Consider the following 24190-nt stretch of genomic DNA (forward strand, 5'->3'; position numbering starts at 1 on the left):
AAATTTTCACCTTGTTTTTAGGAGTAGAGTGTTTAATAAATCAGGCTGCGAATGAGAGAGAGCTTTATAGTGAGACCTGACATGAACAGGCACGGTGCAGTACGCCGCGGTAAAATGCAAACTTTTGGTGAATTTAGGAGAAATCTACAGATGAAAGAGACAACATGAAGTAAAATAACCACCTTAATGTGGATTATCTACCATTTCTCTGCGCTAGTCTGAAAGAAGACAGGTTATGAAAGCAAAATAGCCCAAAATCACAAAATTGATCAGTGTACCAATGTTTTTGCCTGCAGTGTCTCGCCTTAACTGGCCATGTCCTCGGCTAAACACAGACAAATACACAAAGACAAACAAAGCAGAAACCAGGAAAAATGAAAAAAAGGGGGAGAGAGAAAAACAATTTTTTTCGGTGGCACTAAAAAGAGGGAGGTGCAGTAACGGATATCCACCAGCAGAGGGTAGAGTCGAGCACAGCCAGAGGAATAGCAGCCAGGAGAACTACATCATCTTCAGCCTAGAGACAAAAAGAAAGAAAGAAAGAGGACAGAGGGGAAGGGAGGAGGGGAGGAGGGGAGGAGGGGAGTGCATGGGGAGCGGGGTAAGGAGAAATAGGGAGAGTGAGATGAGAAGGAGGGAAAGAGGACAGAGTGTCGGGTTGCAGAGGGTGAAAGGATGACAGAGGGGGCGAGAGAGGAGGCAGTGTGAAAATGCAGACACACCGAAACCACACGCAGGTCAAACCGCAGCTACTGGTTATTAGTCCTGACAGGCAGCGCCGGCAGAGAACAACAGAACAAAACCCAAACAGACCAGACAGAAAGACAAGAGGACCGACGGGCTCTGGGCTCTGTCGCCCTCGTGTGGCTGCAGCTGGAAGACGAAGGAAAAGACACCACACAAAGGAGCTGCTGTGTGTGTGTGTGTGTGTGCCGTATCAGACAGAGATCGTCATATTTATCATTTTGTTCTGTGAAAATACAAATACAAACAACAGAAATCTCTGTCTGCCAAAATGATCACAATCTTTTTTTTTCTTTTCTTTTGTATATTGTACAGCCTTTATGTGCGAGTCTTTGTGGAATCATGGGAAAATGTGCTCCCGACCTAGACACATGGACTACTATAGAGTGCCGAAGCGGAAGCAGGAAGTAACGGCGCCATGGGTCCTCAATTCGAAAAAAGTCTCCATACAAATGAACGGGAGTCCAAGATTTATTTCGTGATCCGTTTGAAGTGTGCCATGAGAAAAAAATATGACCTCTACCTGTTTAAAACATCACGTTTCCGGTCCGTGGATCATTTGGTACCGGGCCGCAGAAAGACGTTGAAAAAAATAATAAAATTGTTTGTTTTGTCTATTTCACACTTCCGGTCGTTTTATTTTGAAAATGTTGCCACTTCCGTTTGTGCATCTTCCCAGCGCTTTGACAGGCAATTGACAGGCAGGTCCACAAACATAAAAGAGTGAAAAACACACCGGGCCGGGAAAAATTCAATAATGAGACGACAGAAGACCCGACGCCTTCCAACAAGAAGAAAGCTGTTCTAAAAGAAAAAGCACGAGTCCTGTTTAAATGACGGGTTCATTGCAACAGGTGATTCACCTGCTCCAAGCTCCGCAATGTGTAATACAATGTGCGGGACCCGGCCGGCTCTCTGCCGCTTCATCACTTCACAGAAAACTTCTCTCCCTGCGTTCTGGATTTAAGCAGAATATCCTGAGATCGCCACAAAAGCACTGAAAACCTGCTTCCATTACAAACATAATATGTTTGTGAAACAGAGTTTTCTGCAGCTCCAGCAGCAAAACGGACCCGAGATGACAGACGGAGCACCCCCCCCAGATGACTGACATTATTATTGTGATGCTATATTATGGTGAGTTGTAACAAAGAACGTAAACGTAAGAGAAAACTATGTGAACGTCTGGTCCTGTTTATACAGTAGGCACATGCACTACAATAGTTTTACAACAAACTGCTGATTTCTCTTCATGAAACATGATGTTTTAAACAGGTAGAGGACAGATTTTTTTCTCATGGCACAATTCAAATGGATCACAAAATAAAACTTGGAGTCCCGTTCATTTGTATGGAGACTTTTTTCGAATTGAGGACCCATGGTGCCATTACTTCTACTTCCGCTTCGGCACTCTATTTTTAAAAAGTAAAAACCGGTCACATGTCATTTGACGGTTCAATGGTGGAACTCCTCACTCAACTTTATTACTCAGTCAGTCAGTGACATACGGACGTGTCTCGTTCTCTTTTTTCAATCCTCTCGTCAGCTCCAAACTCATTCGTCTGAACGCAACTTTACCAAAAAAGTACCAGGTACTAGGGGCTAGTGGAAAAGCAAAGAAACCGAGTACAGCCATGCCGTGCCGTGCTAGTGGAAAAGCGCCTGTAGTGACTTGTTCTTAAAATAAAACAACCAAACGAACCTAAGCCACTGAGGGGCTGCTGACTGGAACTTAGTAATTGACGCGCCCGTCGTCTTCCGGGTCCAATGAATCCAACACGTTTTTGCTTTGCAATCATCGACATTTATTCAGACTTGCGCTCTTGACATAATACGCGCCCTTAACGTACTGTGCACACGAATAACAAAAGGCTCACATATTTGCCACAACACAAACAAAAGGCGACAAAAGACGACGACGGTGACGGTCGAAAAACTGTGTGCTCTTCCCGTCAACAGCACACCTGCTGAGTGATTACCTGTGCCTGTATTTCACACTTCCTGCACACACAGTACAGAGCGCCACCTACTGTGGACTGCAGGCAATAAACAAAAAATAAACAAAAACACAAATAACCCCAAAATGGCTCTAACACGCCGGCCCCTAATTGTAAATGGCGGCTGACATTACAATTACCTTCAAAATTAAATTAAAGAGCCATTACACCAAAAATACATAGAAATTGTATCAAACAATACCCAATATTTGTAGTACCAATACCCAATATTTTGTACGAACAATACCCAATATTTTGTACCAGCAATACCCAATATTTGTACTAATGACCTGGGTTCACTCAGAGGTCACCATAAAGTCAACACTAACAACTTGCAGCTTCTTGTAATAGACATAGCTTTGTGACAGGTCTTTCCAAGATGTTTGTCTTCGTCTGGAGACGCACAGAGCGTACCAAACCTTTCTTGTCGGGGAAAGTTTCCAAAACTCTGCCAAGAGGCCAAGATCCACGTGGAGCAGCGGAATCCATCACAACAACAATGTCTCCAGTAACAACGTTTCTCCTTTCTTGATTCCATTTATCTGAATGCATAGAAGACACTTGTCCTCTTCGGCTGATGAACCTTCGTAACGCAGTAATACATGATGTGTCAGTATCCCAGGATGGCGGTACTTCCAAATGAACAACTCTGCTTGCAAAACAGGTAAAGACGACACCATAACGCTTGCACAAACTTCGAACTCTCTTCACCATCACTTTGAACTTGAATGCATCCGACTCCATACACCACTGTAGTCCAAGGGCTCTCTTAACTGGAAGCTCATCTTTATCCAAATCCAAGTCTTTCCAGTCTTTAGCTCTGTGCTCCTCTTCAATCGTTTGCAGCACTGTCAGGTTCGGGCCTTGAAGAAGCTGGTTGCTGAGTGAGGCTCCTTTAAACTCAGCTGAACAGTCAAACACAACACACAAAGCAGCTTTTCTGGGCTGATGCACACGATGATGGGGAATATACCAAACCTTTCCATTTTCTCCACCCAATTGATGTTGAGGCACTTTCTCTTCATAGCCTTTCCTTATAACATCACTGAAGAAACAGGTGTATTCTTGGTGGGACAGCTCATCCCCTTTGAACTTCCCCTTTAATCCCAGCAGCCTTTGCTTGACCATTGTTGACCACTGTTCTTTCCTGAACGGCATTTTCATGCTGTAATGGCCGTCCTGAAGCTGTGCTGCCTCATCCATAGTCTTTAGGAATTCGATGTCTTCTCTTGCCATCCCTTCTTCCTCTGTACTTCTTTCACTGAAGTCATGCTTGTACTGATTGTTTGTCACCTCCTCCAGCTTACACACAGAAATCCTATTGACAGCAGCCACTGAGATCCCCTTGTTAGGTTTGCTGTCCTCTTCGCCTCGAAGGAGACCATTAACAACCCAACCAAGTACAGTTCTTACTGCATATGGGCCATTCCCTTGGCTGTTGACAACTTCCCAGGGTTCCAATACCTTAGGGACGTTGGTACCAATCAACATGTCAACATTGCCTTTTATGCAGGGGATCCGGACGTCAGAGAGGTAAGGCCACTTTGTCAGCTCTTCCTGTGTGATGATGTTGTTAGGAGTCACAGGCATTTGTCTTTGTGTGAGGACTTCTGGAAGCTTGTAAAAGTGATTACTTTCGAGACCAGCCACCTCCAAACCACTCAAAACTTGAGTGTAAACAACTTTTTCTTGTCCCATGGTGCGTAACAGGAAATTGGTTCTTCTACCATCAATGTTCAATCTTTTCATCAGGTGCTCTGAACAGAACGTAGCCGTACTGCCGGGATCCAGGAATGCGTAGGTTTGTATTATTTTGTCTCCTTTGACAGATTTAACCTGGATTGGCAGAATGGACAAAATGCCATCGTCCTTTCCGGCCCCTGTATGACCACATGTTTCTGAAGAAGATGGTCTGACATGTTCTGTTTCCTCAGAGTGTTCACCTTCAATGCTGCTTCTTGGCCTTTCAGGAATATGAAGCACTGTAGGATGGTTCTGACCACATTCCTTACAAGTTAGGCGCCTGTCGCAATCCCTGCTCATGTGTCCACTACACAAGCAGCCAAAACACATCCTCTTTTCCTTTAGAAAGATGATTTTGTCCTGATATTTCTTTCTTTTCAGCTTTGGACATTCCTCCAATGTGTGGGACTGGGAGCAACAGACACATGCCCTTTTTGGCTTTTCCATTGAGTCCTGTGTCTCGGCGATTGAGCATGCCCCTTCGGTTGAGTCGACAACAGTAGCAAAGCTGTCTCCTCTGACTCTGCTGAACTTGGACTGAGAATTGAACTTGTTAACACTCTTAAAAGCAGGTGAACCTGATGCATCTTGGATGTCCCCAAAGAGTGGGTCTGAAATTATCTTAACTTGACGTTCAATGAATGAAACAAGATCTTTAAAACAAGCTCTGCGATTGTGTCTCTCCAAGACTTCGTGTGCCTTTGTCCTCCATTTCTCTCTGTATTTAAATGGCAACTTTGTCATGATTGCTCTCATGTTGGTTGGCATGTCTAGTTCTTGCATATAGTGAAGCTCCTCCATCACGTTGCAACAACCACGCAAAAACAGAGAAAAGGCTTGTAGTGAGGTCACATCCTCTGATTTCACTGCAGGCCAAGCCAGGGCCTTCTCTATGTAAGCTGCAGCAATTCTGTATTCATTTCCAAAGTGTTCATGCAAAAGTTCTTTAGCCAGATGATAGCCTCTGTCCGGCATCATGTGCTGACAGCTCCTCACCAATTCTCTGGGTTGACCTTTTGTAAACTGTTCCAGAAAATAAAGACAGTCAGCTTTATTGGCCTTTGATTCCACTCCATGCTCAAAAGCTCTGATGAAGTTTCTGTACTGGAGAGGATCACCGTCGAATACGGGAATCTCTCGAGATGGTAAAGACAGTAGGCGTTGTTGTTGAACAAGAGCTGCTGTTATTTCATTTTGTTTATGCATAATGGTGCATAGATCTCCTTGCATTTGTGCAGAATGTAGATGTGGTTGCTCCATTGATGCAGGCTGCTCATTACTTACTGGCAAATAAAGAGTTTGATGTTGTGTATCTCCATATTGTGTTGTTCCATATGGCTCTGTTGTTTTCCTGTGTGTGTCCTGTCTTGATTCAAGGATGTGCTGTTGCCCTTTTTCCACAGTGTGTGTGTTCTGTGCACTTGAGTCCTTATGACGTACTGGGAAATTGGTTTGTGGCATTGCACTCCATGTCCAGGGTTCATATGGCTTTGCTGCTGGGTTGAGTCCATTGGAAGTTGTTTTTTGTTCTTTTGACCTTTGTAGATATGAATTAATTCCATTGGATGCTTGGGATTTACATGAACATTCTGAAGCAGTTTGCAGCACTGCTAATTTAGCTGTGGATGCAGCAATTTCAGCATCAAGCTCAAGCTGCTCTCTTTGTCTCCTTAGTTCTGCTTCTTGCTTCTCCAGAGCATGTTTTCCCTTTAACGCTGCAGATCGAGCAAGAAGGGCAGCCTTTTCTGCCTCAACTTTAATGCGAGCAGATGTTGTTGTTTGACCACTTTTATTGCTGCTTTTACCACTGCATATGCTTTTTCGGTAGGAATGTTTGCTGGCAACATTTGATATACTATCATCAGGATGAACATCATCAACCACATCACCACCTTTTTCATTATTTCTCAACCATTGTTTAACATCATCTATGAAACCATTTTCAACCAACATTTTTGCAGCAAACCATGTATTTTGTTTCCCACTTTCTTCAGCGGACATTAAAGGCACCAAAGAATCATGAGCGTTTTTTGCTTCTTCACACAACACAAGAATTTTTTGCAGTGCACCTCTTACTTCTGCAACACTGATTTCATGCATATACTCTTCAGTTATCTTTCTTAGATTTTTTACCTTGTTTAGTTTATCTTTTCTTACATTTTGTAACCTTTCACATTTCTCAACAAACGCCTTGTGTGTCAATATAACAGTTCTTTTACCTCTACCCAAGTGTGTTTCATTTGCATTTCCCACTTCACTAAAGGCAGTGGCAGCGGTCTTTTCCGCGACCAGATTATCAGAATTACCGTCCATAATGTCCTCTTTTTGTTACAATGTTCCACAATGAAATCCAATATGCACTCGATGAGAAAAGTTTTTTGTTCTTATGACGCGATCATCATTGTCATTTTAGCGACCAATGCATTGGGATTACGCTCGCAAGGTAGTGTGCACACTTTTATTTTATTTTATTATGGCCATGAAGCTGTAGCGTTACTGCTCATACCTGCATGCAAGCGGTGGGCGCCGTGAGATGGTCCGGTGGTACCACTACCTCGTTGGATGAATCAGCTGGTGATCGGTGTCACTCCGTGAAGCACGGCTGATGTCGATCTCCTCCCTGCGGCTCGGCAGAGCTGGGACACCCGTGGCTCGCTTCCGCATTGGCACCAGCTCCGGCGACGGCTCCGGCGTTGCTCCAGTGTTGAGTCTGCCTCCGTGCGGTGGCCTCCAGTGGCTCCGAGGCTGTGGCTGACTCCGCCGACGGCTGCAGCGTTGCTCCGGCTGGCTGGCTGGCTGGCTGGCTGGCTGACTCCGGCTGGCTGCAGCGTTGCTCCGGTGTCGCTCTTCCTCCGTGCGGTTGCCTTTCCGCGACTTACTAAGACTAATTGAAGCGAAGTTTTTCGACTAAATGTAGTGACTTGTTCTTAAAATAAAACAACCAAACGAACCTAAGCCACTGAGGGGCTGCTGACTGGAACTTAGTAATTGACGCGCCCGTCGTCTTCCGGGTCCAATGAATCCAACACGTTTTTGCTTTGCAATCATCGACATTTATTCAGACTTGCGCTCTTGACATAATACGCGCCCTTAACGTACTGTGCACACGAATAACAAAAGGCTCACATATTTGCCACAACACAAACAAAAGGCGACAAAAGACGACGACGGTGACGGTCGAAAAACTGTGTGCTCTTCCCGTCAACAGCACACCTGCTGAGTGATTACCTGTGCCTGTATTTCACACTTCCTGCACACACAGTACAGAGCGCCACCTACTGTGGACTGCAGGCAATAAACAAAAAATAAACAAAAACACAAATAACCCCAAAATGGCTCTAACAGCGCCATAAGGGACCTTAAGCCTTAAAGCAGATATCAGTGGAATGTTTTTGTTAATATAAGTCCTAAATAGTCCTATTTTCCGTCAGCAATCACTTACATGAAGTATTTCAGCCTAAACACGAGTCTCTCCGTCACTCTGCTCTGCTGTAACCCGAGGAGAAAATTTTCCTTGTGGGATACAAGTGTTATCCAATGAGGAGAGAGAACGGCATGAAGGGCTGTGTGTGCAGCCAAGGGATGCGCGTGAATGTGGTGACGTAGCACGAGGACCAATTGATGCCTGACAAGGGCGGGGGCTGCTAACTCATGGTGCGTTCAAAGAAACTCGTACTTTGTGTTTTTCCTTCCTGTGAAGTCATACCAGTTCGATCTGGTACGAGTTCACGGGTCGGAAGTTACGAGTGGCCGTTATAGGGAACTTTCACAGACAACAGGATGGTAAAAACACGAGCTACGGGTTACCTGGAACGCTACCAAGTCGTAGTTGTGACTTGAAGCTGTAACTTACGGTTTCAAAAGCCTGCCTTGAACGCAGCATTAGCCGAAACGGCCGTGAAGCTGATATCTGCTTTAAGCACTTTTATTATTTTCTGATATATCCAAACATCCTCAATATGTTTTGAACAGTTTGGTTATGTCTCCAGCTATAAAATGAACTGGTCTAAGCTCTCTGGTTTACAACTGAACTCTATGAGCAAAGATGAGTGAACAGTTTTTAATCTCCCAGTAGTCTCTCTGTTGAAATACTGAGGGATAATAAATGTATTCACATCTCTAGGGGAGCAGAAGCCTCGAGTGGCCTGAGAATGATTCAGGTATTTCTGACTGCAACAGGTTATGTAAAAACAACTTCATAAACTTCACTCTATATGAACACACTTCATGACCAATCACAATTATTATGCCTCACCAATGTCAGATGTCAAAAGTGAAGCATTGCATTCTGGGAGTAGTGCAACTATGCATGTGATGAACACTATTTTATATTTTATTCTATATTACATTTTATTTTTAAATTTTGAATTAAAACTGAATTTAATTTTTAAAAAATGTAATCATTTGGGCTATTTGTGCTGATACGGCTACAACTTCTACAGTCTTTTCTGACACACTGGAGAGAGAAAGTTGGATAAAAGTTGTTCTTCTAGGTTGTTTGAATGTTTACAAATCCTTTTAGCTTCATATACAGTATGTTCTCCATGTGTGTGTGTGCGTGTGTGTGTGTGTGTGTACACATGGTAAAGGATATCCACCAGACAATACAGGCGTCAGTGAAGGCCAGCACTATGTCACACAAAAATCTACTGCTGGTGTTGTCTCCTCGATCCTGGAGAGAAAGACAGGTTAGACACACACACACACAGACACACACACACACACATACAAAAACACACATACACACACACACACACACACACACACACACACACACACACGGTGACTTACAGCATTGACCCGGAGTATTCCTTCGATGATGGAGAACATCAGGTAGAGCAGACCCACTCCAACGACTCTGTGCAGCAGGGCACCGAGTCGGGGCCTGACGGGCAGATGGAGACGAACACAGGGTGAAACTCTGATGACGACGTGTTCGTTGAATCGGATGAAAACTATCAACTCAGCGCGTACGGGTAAAGATCAAGATGTAAAGGAGATACAGGACATACACCGGTCAGGCCTAACATTCTGAGCACTGGAGAGAATAAATCTGAATAACGCTTCATCATGGCACCTGTTGGTGGATGGGATGTACAGGAGCATCTGAATAAAGTAGAACATGATAGAGGTCAGCAGTCTCCTCCATAGTGGAGCTACTGATTTCTGAGCCCATTAAAATTGGGTTAAGAAGTGTCCAACACATTATCAAAAACTGGAATGAGAGTGAGGAACCATCATCTTCAAGGAAGAAATGTGGTCCAATGTGACCACAGAGTCCAGACCTGAACCATTGAGAATCTTTAAAAATTAATTCAACTCTGGACGGAAATAAATGTCTCATCAAAATGATGCCACAGCAAATGTGCGCCGTACTCAAAGCTAAAGGTGGCCTAACGAAATATTAGAGTGTGTGAGTTTTTGGGGGGGGGCAGGCAGTGTATATGAGTTTCACTGTTTGAATCGAACTTTTCCATGATGTTCTGGTTTATTGAGGTGCACCTGTAATGGCGCTTTTCCACTAGCACGGTACGGCACGGCACGCTTTTTTTGCTTTTTCACTGGCCCTAGTACCAGGTACTAAACTAGTACCTCCTCGGCCCTGGTTCCAAGCGAGCCGCAGCGATACTAAAACGTGTCAGCCGACTGCCTTCCACTGATTGGGCAGAGTGTCGTCACTGGAAGAGTGCGAGCGCTACGTCCGACATGAGAATCAAACCCGGGAATTTCAAAAACAGAGCGGCAACAGCGGCCGCTGATCTGTATTGAGACTGTTAAATGATGCTGTGTGGAAAACCACACTGTGGTCCGTAATCGAGGTGCATACGAGTGAATTTGGAGCTGACGAGAGAATTGAAAAAAGAGAGACGGACAATGCGACCTCGCCCCCGCTGAGGAGGAACTAGAAGAACTCAGCTGTAATGGAAAAGCACCTTTACTGAGCCATGCCGTGTCTGTGTAGTGGAAAAGCGCCATAAGTGAACATGTTTTTCCCAGAGTTGATGTGTTGTTGAAAAATGGTCAGTGTAAGGATGTGATCCAGCCTGACCAGGAGGACTGGGTCTCTTATGTGCTGCAGCTGCAGCCGGTTCCCGGTCTGCAGTGGTCAGGATCTATCAGAAGTTGGTCCAAGGAAGGAACAGTTGTGAAGCGGCCACAGGCTCATTGATACACATGTGCACCCATCCAACAGACCAGATACTGTTGCTCAGACTGCTGAACAAGTTCCTGCTGTTCATGCAATATGAGGCAGGTGGTCACAATGTTAAACCTGATCGGTGTATATAAACATAGTCTTTCCGTTAGGGGTGGGATACAAAATCAATTCACATAAATATCACGATATTTTTTTGGGTGGTTTTTAAATAAATTTTTTTTCTTCAAAAAATTATATATATATATATATATATATATATATATATTTTTTTTTTTATATTGTGCCATGTGCATTTGTTAGCCTTTTTTACATACAGAGAGAGTCCAGGTTTTCAAAAGGGTTTAAGTTCACTTTATAATGGAGTATGTTCATTTATAGGCTCCTACATTTGTGTGCAGATAAATGTTAAAATGTAGCAGTTGACCTCAGTCTATATCTCATTTTGTCAGAAAGGTTTCAGAAGCCTGTTTGTTTCTATACTCTTTGATTTTTGCCTCTTTTATGCAGTCCAGGCTTTTGAAAAGAGAGTAAACATATATATTGCTGCTGAATAAATCTTAAAAACTGACTTGTGATGTGTATTTTTTGGGGAAATATGGTTCCTGGAATAGTCTGTAGAGAATCATGATCATTCAACTTTTTCACCGGTGTTAAAAATGCAGACTAAAAATCGAGAGAATCGGCAATATCGTAGAATCGCAATTTCAATCGAATCGGCATCCAAAAAATCGTGGGAGAATCGAATCGGGAGAAAAGCGTATCGTCCCAGCCCTACTTTCCATTGCTCCTTTAAATACAAGGAATCCTCAAATTGCAGTCAGCCGGTGAAAACCTACTTAACGATGCCGTATCCCAGACTGGCGATGATGACCAGCACCCTGGCCAGAGTCCTCTTGACCGCAGACAGCACCTCAGCGAACACCACGGCCCCGTGCACTGCAGGGAGAGACACCACACGGCTGCTCATCCATCCCATAGATCAACAACAACAACAACAGTCACCTCCGTGGTGTTTCTTCCCACCTACCTGACAGGCCGTCGTATCGGATGCTCTGGAACTCGGCGTAGTACACGGCCTTCTCCAGCATGCCCAGGAAGATGACCCCTCCGATCCAGAACTGGATGCGGAGCAGGTCCCTCCAGTAGCAGGCGGAGAGGAGCAGCCACAGCACGGCCAGCAGCACGTACACGATGCACATCACCATGTAGAACTGCAGACACACACAACACAAACTCAGTGTCTGACTGTTTTTGTGACTAACTTAGGGATGTCACGATTATACATTTTCTTGGTACGATTATTGTAAGAGAAATAATCACGGTATTATGATTATCACGATTATGTAAGGGATAATGTATAGTTCGGAGGTTGTTATGGAGAAATAAACCCCGACAGGTTGTATGGTTTCATACAACATGAAGGGGTTTATTTCTCCATTAACAACCGACCAACTATACATTATCCCGCTTAGAACACGGCCTACAACTAAATCATTCAATAATGTAACACAAAATAATGATTAAAATATATTTTATTCATGTAAAATTAGACCGTTGCTAGGGACACCGCTCTGATCAGCGCAGCACAGAAAAGAGAAAGTATGCAGGATATTTACCATGTTTCATTTTTACCGTCATTAAACAGCTTCGGACTAATTGTGATGTTAGATAAACGACTTGTAACCTGTTACAGGGAGAGTGGAGGCTCCTTATTTCCACATCGTGGCTTAAAAGTAAACTTGCATCAAAGCCTCTGACCCGTGTCACAGCTCCTCTCCTCTGCCACACAAACGCACCCCGCGCCCCGTAATCTCTTGTTTATGACAGATACGACTACACAAAACACATCGTAACGTGTATGGTAATCCATCGATCCACTGATTGATTATCAAAGGCTTCAAATGCACGAACGGGAGGAGGCTCAGCAAAACAGCGGCCGTGACCGGACATGCAGAGTCGGCTACAACTGATCCACAATGCTGCTACTATTAATACGGTCCTCTAATCAAGGCTTCCTGACAGAGCTTTTGAATCTGTGGCACCTGAGGTTGTGGGATGTCAAGAGCTGTGTCTTCTGATTTATCTAAAAAAGCAGCTAATGACGCACCAATCTGTGTGATTGCACCTTTATGGATGCCTATTTATTACTGTCTGGTGGTTGTTCTCTGTTTTATGACTGTGATAGGTGCTATATAAATAGATGTTTGATAGATTGTTGTAGATTTGTTGTAGCGTTTGTCATTTTCTCACTGATTGAATACGCTTGTTGACAAAATAAAAGTACACTCATAATTTGAATGACTGCAGGTGAAATATTTCATTTGTGTTTTCCTGTGTGAGTGTGAATGTGAATGTGAAGGTGTGTTTGTGTGTGTCCTTACCACCATCAGAGGCCATTCAGAGGCTGAGATGTAGTCATGAGGACCCTTCATGCTGATCTGCACTGCAGACAACAAAACAGACGACGTCAGATCGATTGGTCCACAAGTGTCATGACTGGACCTCAAAGTTCATTAGAATACAGAACTGGATTTGACCCTTCATGTTTTTAAAAATTATTATTATTATTATATTCATTTATATGAACTTGTTTTATATCTTTTTTAATTACAATTCTATATTGTTGTTGTATGTTTTAGTTTTTGCATTGTGTAATTAGTATTACATTTATTCATTTTGTGATTTGTACACATAAAAGATGCCCTCAAAAAAAACAATACAGAACCGGATTATAATTCACACACATACTATTACCATACTAGCCCATCCTCATGTGTATGTCCAATCATTTTAATTGCTTCACTCATTTCAGTGGAGGTTTACAGCCCGGCTGTGGTCTGTCATATGAGTTATATGGACTATAATTTGAAAAAAAAGTCAAAAGACAGGCAAAGCATTTGCACATGACACGACGTCGTCAACATCCATGAACGTTAAAACAGATGTTGCTCCTAAACCTTAAAGGGATAGTTCAACATTTTGGCAAATTGGCCCATTGCCATAATCCCTATAGTCATAGCAGTAGGTTCGTTACCTTTAATTGTCGGTGCAAGCTATTTTTAGAACGGCGGAGCAGAGCCGTGAGCTGCTCAGAGCTACGCTACGGAGGCTCATTATGGGATTTCTTGGTTTTCCTCATCAAACTCATCAAATACAAAATACAAAAACTCCAAAACGCTCTGGTGGACAAGTTGTGAGCTGCACATTCACCACGCTATGAGATAATAACACAACGTTACGAAACGGAGCCATTTTCGAGGTAAATACAGAGTAAATACAGAGTCTGCTTGCTGAAAAACTGTCCTTGAATGCAACGTGCATCAGCGGTTTTGCATGTATTTACCTCTAAAACAACTCTGTCTCGTAACGTTCCATTATTATCTCATAGCGTGGTGAATGTGCAGGTCACAACTTGTCCACGACAGCGTTTTGGAGTTGTTAGGTTGTGTATTTGATGAGTTTGATGAGGGAAACCAAGAAATTCCTTTAGCCTCCATAGTGTAGCTTTGAGCAGGCTGCTGCTCTGCTCCGCCGTTCTAAAAACAGCTTGCACCGACAATTAAAGGTAACAAACTTACTACTATGACTATAGGGATTATGGCAATGGGCCAATTTGCCAAAATGTTGAACTATCCCTTTAGGAGTTAAACCTTTGTGTTACCAGCATTTTTTACTTCATTTGTGTGGTCAGTCAGATGTATAAGTCACTATATCCTCATCAACATGTATGATGTGCTCTTCTCTGGAACATTATGTTGCTCCTGTGATTATGATATTTGAACAGTTTCACATCAGGGCTTCATCACCAATAAGGATACAGGCTCAACATCACTGATGGTTAATGGTTAAACAGTTAGAACAACACACCGTCTTTGTCAATGGAGTGCTAGTGTGTGTGTAGATGTGTAAATATGTACTGACGCTGCAGACTCCAGGTTGTGGGGGGATCTGAGGCCTTGTCCTTTATTTCTGCGATGTGCAGGATGAACATGTAGGGTCCGTCCTCCCAGCTCTGGGCCACCGCATCCAGGGGGAAGTGGGAAGCCTCCTGCCAAACACAGAGGACAGGGACACGTCAACAGGGACAACGCTATTAGTAACACCACACCTACAACACAGGCTGCTTTGTCTCTGAAGACCTTTTTAAGACCATTATGGATGAAATTTAAGACCTATCATGACAAATAAAAAGTGTACAAAAGAAATGCGAGAGTCACAAAATTAAAAATTGATTACAATATATAGCCTAAGTTGCGTGTTAGGCTTGTTTGTAGTTGAAAATACACGCCTAAAGTGAACTATTTGGGGGCACAAAAAGAAATTGGGGAGCGAAATTAAAACATTTTATGGAACATATTATTTATTTAATTCACTGGCAACCAACAGGCAGATGGCTTTAAGCCGTGAATAATGTTAAGGGTCAAACGTGAGCCATTTTTACATTGGAGAACAGTAAAAACACCAACACTTCCCCTTTGGCCTGAAATATGTGATGACTTCTAATGTGACCCAGAATAGACAAACATGGACATATTTCAACTTCTTTAATCAACAGACACGAGCCACAACCTGTTCTGTATTATGACCAACACAATATCTGACACATGAAGTAAATACATTGGCCTTTGGTCAGCCCTATATATTATGGTATTAAACTACATCTTTTTATTTAACTAGGCTAGTTAAATCACAGTAGCATATACTGATTTGTTGAACTTACAGGCTTGTTACTAAGTATGTATTAATTATCATGATAAATAAAACTCAACCCGTGAAACGCTGTTTAAAAATGATTATTATTATTATTTTGTGAGAGTCTGTTGGGAACCACTGCCTCTGGTCACTTCAATCTTGATTATTCTGTCTGAACTTTTTTTGTTTAACAAAATTATCAAATGATGTAGGTTTCATTAACGGCAAAAATTCATTTTTACTTTTTACTTTTACTTTGAAAGTACATTTCAGAGCCTGTACTTTCTTACTTTTACTTGAGTAAAGGAGTTGAATCAGTACTTCCACTTTTACCAGTGTATTTTTTTTACACATGTATCTGTACTTCTACTTACGGTAAGTACAGAATATGAGTACTTTTGCCACCTCTGGTCGCTGTTGTGAATTAGCTGCAGGTGTGAACGTGACAACGTGACGTGTTGCTGCAGCTGTTAACGGCGTCAGCGGCACAGAGCGCACGCGTTGTTGTTTTGGTGCGCTGCCTCTCACATGTTGGACCCGGTTCGGCACATGGTTACAACAATGACAACAGTTGTAGTGAATCTGAAACAAGTTATGAACCAGTCACCATCATGGGCCAGGCCGTCGTTGGTCCCTGAAGACCCTCTCCCTCCTTATTCTCCTCCAGCGGTGCCGCGGTGCAGCATTACGCACGGGGCTCACCGCTGGATTTATATATTTACAGTAATTAGACTTATCGATAAAAAATGTTGAGTCAGTTAGTGGTTTCCTCCATCCTGAAATATATTCTGAAGAATTAACGAACATGACGCTTTTCTTTATGCTGATTTTCTCTCGGTTTTTGTGATGAACAGCATTAAGTAGGACTGATAACAAGAAAACAGAGCGTAACGATTGTGATTAGTGGCTTCTTCCCAGTCTTTGATATTTAATTGACTCTCGATATGACCGGATGCTTTATCCCATGCAGCCGCGCCGTCCTCTCCTCCTCCTGCGCTCTGGGAGTGGACAATATGACGGAGAGATGGTGGTGATTAAATATAGAGAGGGAATTTTGATTTTGAATTTTAAGTTAGATTCTAAGAAGATGTTTCTGAAACACCAGTCCGATGCAAAATAAGGGCACTGTTGAATTAAATCACCGTGGCAACATGAATCTAACGCATACGGGTTGAAATTAAATGTGTGACGGCCGATAATAAAACATAATCGTTCTTCTCACTTACATTTCCTGAGTCTGGCTTCAGTTCAATTCCCCTTTTCCTCCAAACCATGCGTAGCCTACGCATGGGTCAGAGTTTGCTTAGGGCTGCGCACATTCTCCCGTCAACTTTGTTCCACAGCGACGTGCGCCTGGCGTTTGTTTGTTTTTTTCCATATCAAGCTCCGGTAGCGACCCAGGTAAAATACGGGAGGACACCGCGCTGAGGCACCGGCCGGTCTGAGCTGCGTCCATGTGCCGACTTTAAAACTCTCCAGTCAGTGACCTGGTGGCGGCTGTTTTAGCCGTCGGCATTTCAGCCACGCAGCGACCGTCCACGGCTTAGTGGTGTTTTATTCTAGGGGTCGGTGGTGTTTTATTCTAGGGGTCGGTGGTGGCTGTGAGACAGCAGCGGCTCCACGGTGAGGGGAGGGGAGGGGGGCGGGGGGCAGCTTCTGCTCACCTGACTCTGTGCAGCTTCTTCATTAAATCCAAACAAACAGTCCGACACAGCGACGCGCTGCTCCTCTTTGACTCTAAAGTCTCTGTAGCTCATCAGCCCGGAAGACAGCGGCGTTTGGCCTCAGGCGTCTCGGACTTCCAGAGCAGCTACAGCAGCGTTGTGACCTCAACCATGGTTGGTGAGAGCAGAAATGTTGTTGTCGTAGTGAAAATGGGCGAGCTCGTGAAGACGCGAATTTACGCAAAATGGTCACGAGTCAAAACGAGCGCTAATTCGCTAATTCGCGTATCTCGCGTTTGGTTGCGCGTAAAAGCTCGCGCGAAAAAAAAGCGTTCCTCGTGTTTGAGTGGGAAGCCCCTGTGGGTCTTCCCACCAAACACGATGAAATAGACGAAGACGCGAGGGTCCCGTCGCCATAAAAGAATCGGGTGTATTGTCGCAAAAAAAAAAAAAGTCGCGTATACCGCGTCTCGCGCCTAATCGCGTCTTTGCGTCACGGCCTTTTACACCGCGGACGTAACGAATAAACGGTGACGTGTGAACGAACAACATAGAACAGGACCAGACGTGGCGTTGTTCCCTCTTTTCACCGACAGCTCCACTCTCCCTTACTTACACTAACTACTGTTATTGTTGAGGCCAGAGAATTGTGGGATTTGTAGTTTTTGACCAATCGCAGGTTGTGATCTTTCTTTTTTGTGATTTTCCCAAAGACCTGTCTAAAATTATATAAGACTTGAACACAATAATTCAACAAATTTAAGACATTTTAAGGCCTAAAATTTAGATTTTCAAATTTTAGACTTTTTAAGATGCAAGATGTCAAAATGAGAAGTTCAACTGTACGGGCTAGCATTGTTCTTTTTTCGCCCAATAATGTTTAATACTGTGGTCAGTGGTCCTTAAATGACAGACCTTGGTCCGCATCCGGACCGCAGGGCAACTATCTGCAGACCCTGGGCGGAGACGGATTTGCGGTCTCATGTGGACGGAGTTATTTTTTATCACACCGGTGGTGTGGACGCAAATTTTTTTTTAACCGGGGTCCATAAAAGTTGGTTTCAAAAATACCTGTGTTCGTGTGGACAGGGCCTTAGTGCAAGTCGGAATTATCTGTTTTATCACTGAATGTGTGTTTTGGTTTGGTCGGGTTGTGATCTCCATGCCAACGATGCGCTGCTAGGCTGGGACTTGTTGAGAAAACGCTGCTGCTGCGCGACCTAGAACAGCACAACGTTTTTTTTCCTCCTTTCTTCTTCTTTCTTGTGTCCTTTGTGTCTGTATTTAAAAATAAATGTGTTATTTAACTCCCTTCCTGCTATATCTGGGGGGGGGGGGGGGGGGGGGGTATTATTGTTTTGCAGGGGTTCTGAACGTATTGTGTTTTGTTTTGTTGAATTTATGTTAAAACAAAAAAGGTTTTATTTTTAAAGAATTTATTTGATTGATTTTTTTTGTTTTTTGTTACAATGAAAAGGAAGTTTTGTTTTCTTTAACCACAACACGATATCACCTGATATATTTATTTACCAGAGGAATTTTGGAAGGGGAATATTTGTTAAAATTAAAAGTACATTTTATAGTTGAGTCATACATTTTATATTACTACTGTACACCACGGTATTGTTAAGTCGGTTGGTTGGTGGTGGATACCGACTCATAAACAGACCTTTGACTCTTTGGGAGGGGGGGCGGCGGCTTTTCCTGTTTTCTCTGGTGCTGCTTCTTTCTCCGGTGCAGCCGCCTGAGAGAAAGATGGAGAGGGCAGTGAAATCAGCTTCAAACATTACAGAAATATAAATTACATCAAGAATCTCTGCAGAAAAAACACAAATACACTCCTCAGTACTTGTCATTAATACATCTGCACCAAGTTTAAAAGCTCCTGCAATTCCTTTCTGTGTGTAACTGACTACAGTGGAAACAACCTACAATGATCCCACCCGTCTACATCCAACAGATCGTTATTCAGTCCTTCCAGAAAAACACTGATTTCTTTTGTGATGTTGCAGGCAAAAAATCCTTCATTATGCAGCAGCAGGTTTTGGACCATGCGGGTTATTTATGCAATTTGATATGATGAAATTGTAGGAACATCATGCAAAAAAATGCAATTTGATGATAAAGAAAAAAAAGTGATTCCCCCAGCTCCAGCACAGAAAGTGCACAAAATATTATAAAATATTCTGCAGTCAAAGACGTTCAGTAGCTGCTGTAAAAAAAAAAAAAAAATATTTGTTCATCTTCTCACAGGAGGTGGAAACTGGCTGCTTCTGTGTGAAGTAAACATTTTTCAACTTATTGCAAAGAGATCTACATATGTGACCTTTTAGCGTCGAAAATGAGGAGGATTATGAAATCACGAAAGCGCCGTCCGCATGTTTCCTGCACTTTGAACAGAAATCTGTGATTTTTGTGGCAAAAATGTGCCGTCTTTTTAAAAAATGTGATCCCCCCCACATAATATTCAGCTGATTATGTGTCGAATTATGTGATCACATGATGACATTTTTCTGGAGGGACTTACTTACTATAAGTGGATGATTATTATTACTGAGCGAGTAGAGCATGAAGCAAACAAGATATGGGTACATTAAGTTTTATTTGGCATGGCTGTTTTTGTATATATACTGTATATATATGCATGAAACACTTGGATCAGGAAAGTGAACTCTCTTTTTATTGTGTCTCACAACTTTGTGTTGCATGACTGTTTCTTTTAATTAGTTTGGACTTTGGACTAGTGGAAATTTGAAGATCTCAGTACAGTACTAGTAATATGGTTCAGTACTGTACAGTTTAGTTTTGTGAGTGAATCCTAGAGACCTGATTTAAGTTGAATTCACTTTGAAATAGAAGAGACCGGGTAAGTATGTGCTTCATCCCACTCGTTTTTAGAACAATTCTCTCTGTTTATTGCGTTGTTATTTTGTGTGTTTTTATTATAATGTCCAAAATAAACATTCAAATAAAACAATCTAGTAGCATATCTTGGTTACCGTGGCTCCAAAAACTTTGTACAAACAAGTTGGCAGAAAGCCTTAGCATCAGTTTGAATCATTTGCTCAACAGATTCAGTTTCAGTATGTATGTGTGTTGTATGTTCACACCTTCGGTTGTGGAGGCTCAATGTCTCTTCTCCTCCTGCCTGAAGTCTGCTCTGTGATTGGCTGAAAGACAGAAAGAAGCTTTAGGACAGAAGAAAGGACGATGTTGTCCTGTCCGGTTGGTTTAGCAGTTGAAGGAGGCTGTTGTGTTGTTCCCTCTGTAGCTCAGTGTGTTGAGGTAGACATGAGTAGGTTTAGCAGAACTGTGAGAAATAATCTGCCTTTTGTTGCATAGTGCCACATAAACTGAGCAGAGCAGAACATGCGACTGTGCGACTAGCAAAACAATGCTGGATCACTGTATTGACTGTTGTGTTGTGTGTTAAGGGGGCGTTGTGTAGCGACAGTGGCTACACGCACAAAAATACAGCTGCTCATCAGGGCTGCAGAGACCGAGGACAAGGTGAACTGTGGAGCTTACTATACTGGAAGTGAGGACAGAAGACAGAAGACTCTGACTTGCAGTGATGTTAACACAACACGAATTTCGCCACAATCATTTACAGGGTTCCTACAGCTTTAAGCCAAGTTAAATTTAAGACTTAAGACTTTTTTAAAGCCACTGGAAATGAAATTTAAGACCGACTTCATAATAAACACAAATGCAGAAAAAAGAAAAAAAAACACCACATCAATTAAATAGGGTTAGGGACAATTTTACCCACTTTCCTATGTGATCCAATGTAAAGTGACTGCTACATGAACATTGGATTGTGTCTCTTTCCAGCTGTCCTTTCAAAATAAATGCATAAAAATTCCGGAAAAAAAAAAAACACTGACTCGGGAGCTGGTGGCGGTGAGAGATTTAACGTTGACGGCCGCCACTAACTTCTCTATGTCAGAATGTTACCAATTATTTAGAGATTTGAGACCAATTACAACCATAAAATACCACTTACCAAGTGTTAACATTTTTAAGACGTTTGAAAAATTGATTTAAGACATTTTAATGCCAATTAAGGCCTTGTTTTTAGATGAATGAATTCAATGCCTTTTAAGACTTTTTGAGGATCCGTAAGAACCCTGAATTACATGTAGTGGAAACCCTGGTATCTATCTGGTCTGGTGAACTCCTCCTCACCTGCTCCTGTGGCAGTCCCGTCAGTCGGGTCTTCTCATCCATTGTCTTCGTGCCGAACTGTAATATAAAACACACACACCCCATGTGTCAGCGTATGCACCGTGTACGTATATCTGTGTGTGTGTGTGTGTGTGTGTGTGTGTGCATGCGGAAGACAAAGAGAGAGAGACCCAGTCTGGATTTCTGTCTTGTTGGCAGGCGAAGGCAATGTACTGGTGGAAGATGTAGTATCCACTTCCTCCTCCCGGTACGACCTCTGTCGACCTGAAGTAGTTCTTCGCCTGTTTGAGCTACAGACAAACACAATGAAAGACAAAGGGACAGACATTACAGACGGATTATTCATTTGAACAGGGACGGTCACCGTTTTTTTATCATGTTGGCTGTGTTCATGCATACGGTATGACTTTGTGGCAAGATTGTGTATCTTTAGTTGATCTTGTTATAGAATAGAATAGTACTGTATTAATCCTTTGCAGGAAATTATTGTGTCACCAACTAACAAAGCACCATGTCATGATGTCATTGCTTATTTCCAGCTCAGCTCCTGCAGCAAGTCTAAACTACACTGTGGACAAACAAGAGTCTGCACCACTGAAACCCATTCAAACTGCAATCTGATCTCACTTCTACGGAAGAGGATTAGGGCCGCTGTGGGGAAAAAAAAGTGAGTTCTGACTTTAATCTCAGAATTCTGAGAAAAAAGTCTGAGATGTTTTTTTTTGTTTTTTGTTGAGAAAAAAAAAAATCTCAATAGCTCCAGAGACGGTCTAGGAGATTTTTTTCGTTAATTAATATTTATTTGTATGGCAGAATTCTGACTTTAAACTCAGAAGAATTCTGACTTTATGCTGCGTTCATAACAACTCTGAGGTCGGGATTCCCAACTCGGAAATGTCCGACTTCCGACATCATTGCGTTCACGCTGCAGGAACTCGGGAGAAAAAAAACATGGATACCTGAAGGAAGTTTGGTGTATTATTGTGGCTCATAGCTGAATAGTAAAAATCAATGCAGCAGTAAATGTTTATTTTGGAGGAGAGGAGACACCGCAGACGAGTGCACATATAACGTTACAGCCTTGATAACAGTTAAACGTTATTTCCGTCACATACGAGGACCGCAATTTCACACCATACAACAATCACAGCTTAATATAAACGTAATTCATATCGGCTACTGCAATAATACACAAAAATATGCATTAAAACCTCAACAAATAACTTAAAATGTCTAAATTCTAACCGTTTAAGACGAGTGCCGCCATGTTTTGATGTTGTCGTGACGTCAAGTCGGAAAGTCGGAGCTCTGATATGATACCCGAGTTCCCGACCTCTAATTTCCGAGTTCGACGCCGTTCAATTCATTTTTTACAACTCGGAGCTCGTTCTTTTCCGACTTCCGAGTTGTCTTGAATGCAGCATTAATCCTCTTCCGTACACTTCCATTAAAGCATTATACATTTATTTCATTATATCTGGGTGTCAATCTGGGCTTTTGCCACGGAATTGATCAGTTTTACTACTCTCCACCAGATGGCGTCATATTCGGCATGTGGAGAAAAAAATTTAAATATTTGTCAAGATTTAAGGTGTATGATTTATGACTGATGTTGGTTTAAAAATTAAGCCTAAAAAAAAGTTGGAAATAATATCAATGTATAATATTTCTTCTATAGCCACCTTCTGACAAGCGCATTTTTTGTGCAGCGTGATTTAAAGCACAAAAATATGTGTTGCTGCTAATCATTGACAAAAAAAATCTACTTTGCATTAAGTGTATTGAAAATAAATCTTTCTTTGTTTTTCATTTTCATGTTTTTCTGTTGACAAGTTTAGAAGGTGTGAACGCAGCAGCAGAGGAAAGTCAGAGTGTAGCTCACGTCCAAGCTGAAGACCTCATCAGAGCAGTGGGAGTTCCTCAGATACCAGGACACATTCAGACTGACAGGGGACGAGGAGTTACAGTTCTCCACTGTCAAAACACACACACACAGTTGTTATTAACACAGAGGATTCATGAAAATGTCAGGCACAATAAAATGAATGTCGACAGAAGAAGAAGACGACGCGTTCCACTCACGTCTGAGCTGGATGAAGCTGCTGTTGAACAGAGTCTTGGAGAAGTAGAAGAAGCTCTGTGTTTTCACCGATTCCTGGAGGAGAAACACACACAAACAGATCATCACACTGTGTTCTTTGTTCTTGTTCTTTTTATTTTGCATAATTTAAAAGTATACAACATAAAACATAATAGATGACAATGAAACAGTGCAGGGAGAGGCAAAAAAAAAACCCACAGTGGGCTTATCTGAAGCCTCCACCTTATAATAATATTAATGTTATAATTTTATGTACAAAAGCACAGGCCAGGACTGTCACCATTATGACATGTTAGTGGACGGACAATTGCCATACAAATAAATATTAATTACGTAGCATTTTAATCGTCTTTCTCTGCTTGTCAAACTTTTGCAACTTTTCTTTAAACGCTGTTTTTTCCCAACCAAACTGAATGACTGCATTCCTTTGGCTATACACCGCATTAAACTAACTAAACTAAACACATTTATATTTAGACACTCAAACCTGCTGTCTTTCCAAGTTTGGTGATTGTGTGATCCATAGATGTTTTTTTTTTAATGTGTGGTTTTGACCGCCACCTCCTCCAAGTTACTGGGATCCCCAGGGTTCCTACACATTTGAAATTTCCAAATTCCAGACTTTTTCCAGACAATAATTTCCAGACTTCTCAGTAAAAAAATCAAATAATTTGTGATATTTAAGTAAATAGACGTGCATAATATAAAAAAAAGCATGCAATTCATCATTTGTTTTCATTATTCTGAATGTGTCTGCCATTATGCAACCAAATCATTTCCAGGAGATTGTAGCTAGATACAAAATAATTAACCCAAATAACTTCAGATGAGACCAAACCAAGATAAGATTAATAAAACAAATATATTTCCATACAATAGTTTCCATTTTCCATACTTTTACAGA

The 24190-nt window shown here is 42.2% G+C and overlaps 1 protein-coding gene across 2 annotated transcripts in view; it reads right to left on the reverse strand.

Moving 5' to 3' along the window:
- LOC310995926 (transmembrane protein 87A) overlaps positions 1-24190 on the reverse strand; it is a 45533-nt gene that overhangs the window by 15961 nt on the left and 5382 nt on the right. For both annotated transcript variants that reach the window (XR_014595863.1, XM_083985138.1), the window contains exons 2-13: positions 23268-23340; positions 23068-23159; positions 21356-21475; positions 21186-21242; positions 20108-20167; positions 18667-18741; positions 14563-14689; positions 13023-13084; positions 11669-11852; positions 11478-11577; positions 9276-9369; positions 9077-9156 (exon numbers count right to left, since the gene is read on the reverse strand). Coding sequence is in view for 1 of the 2 variants with exons in the window: in XM_083985138.1 (XP_083841264.1) it covers positions 9077-9156; positions 9276-9369; positions 11478-11577; positions 11669-11852; positions 13023-13084; positions 14563-14689; positions 18667-18741; positions 20108-20167; positions 21186-21242; positions 21356-21475; positions 23068-23159; positions 23268-23340 (1124 nt within the window). In the remaining variant the exon portion in view is untranslated. The remainder of the gene's footprint in view (positions 1-9076; positions 9157-9275; positions 9370-11477; positions 11578-11668; positions 11853-13022; positions 13085-14562; positions 14690-18666; positions 18742-20107; positions 20168-21185; positions 21243-21355; positions 21476-23067; positions 23160-23267; positions 23341-24190) is intronic.

Source organism: Trachurus trachurus, assembly GCF_905171665.1.
Source record: "Trachurus trachurus genome assembly, chromosome: 13".
NCBI lineage: Eukaryota > Metazoa > Chordata > Actinopteri > Carangiformes > Carangidae > Trachurus > Trachurus trachurus.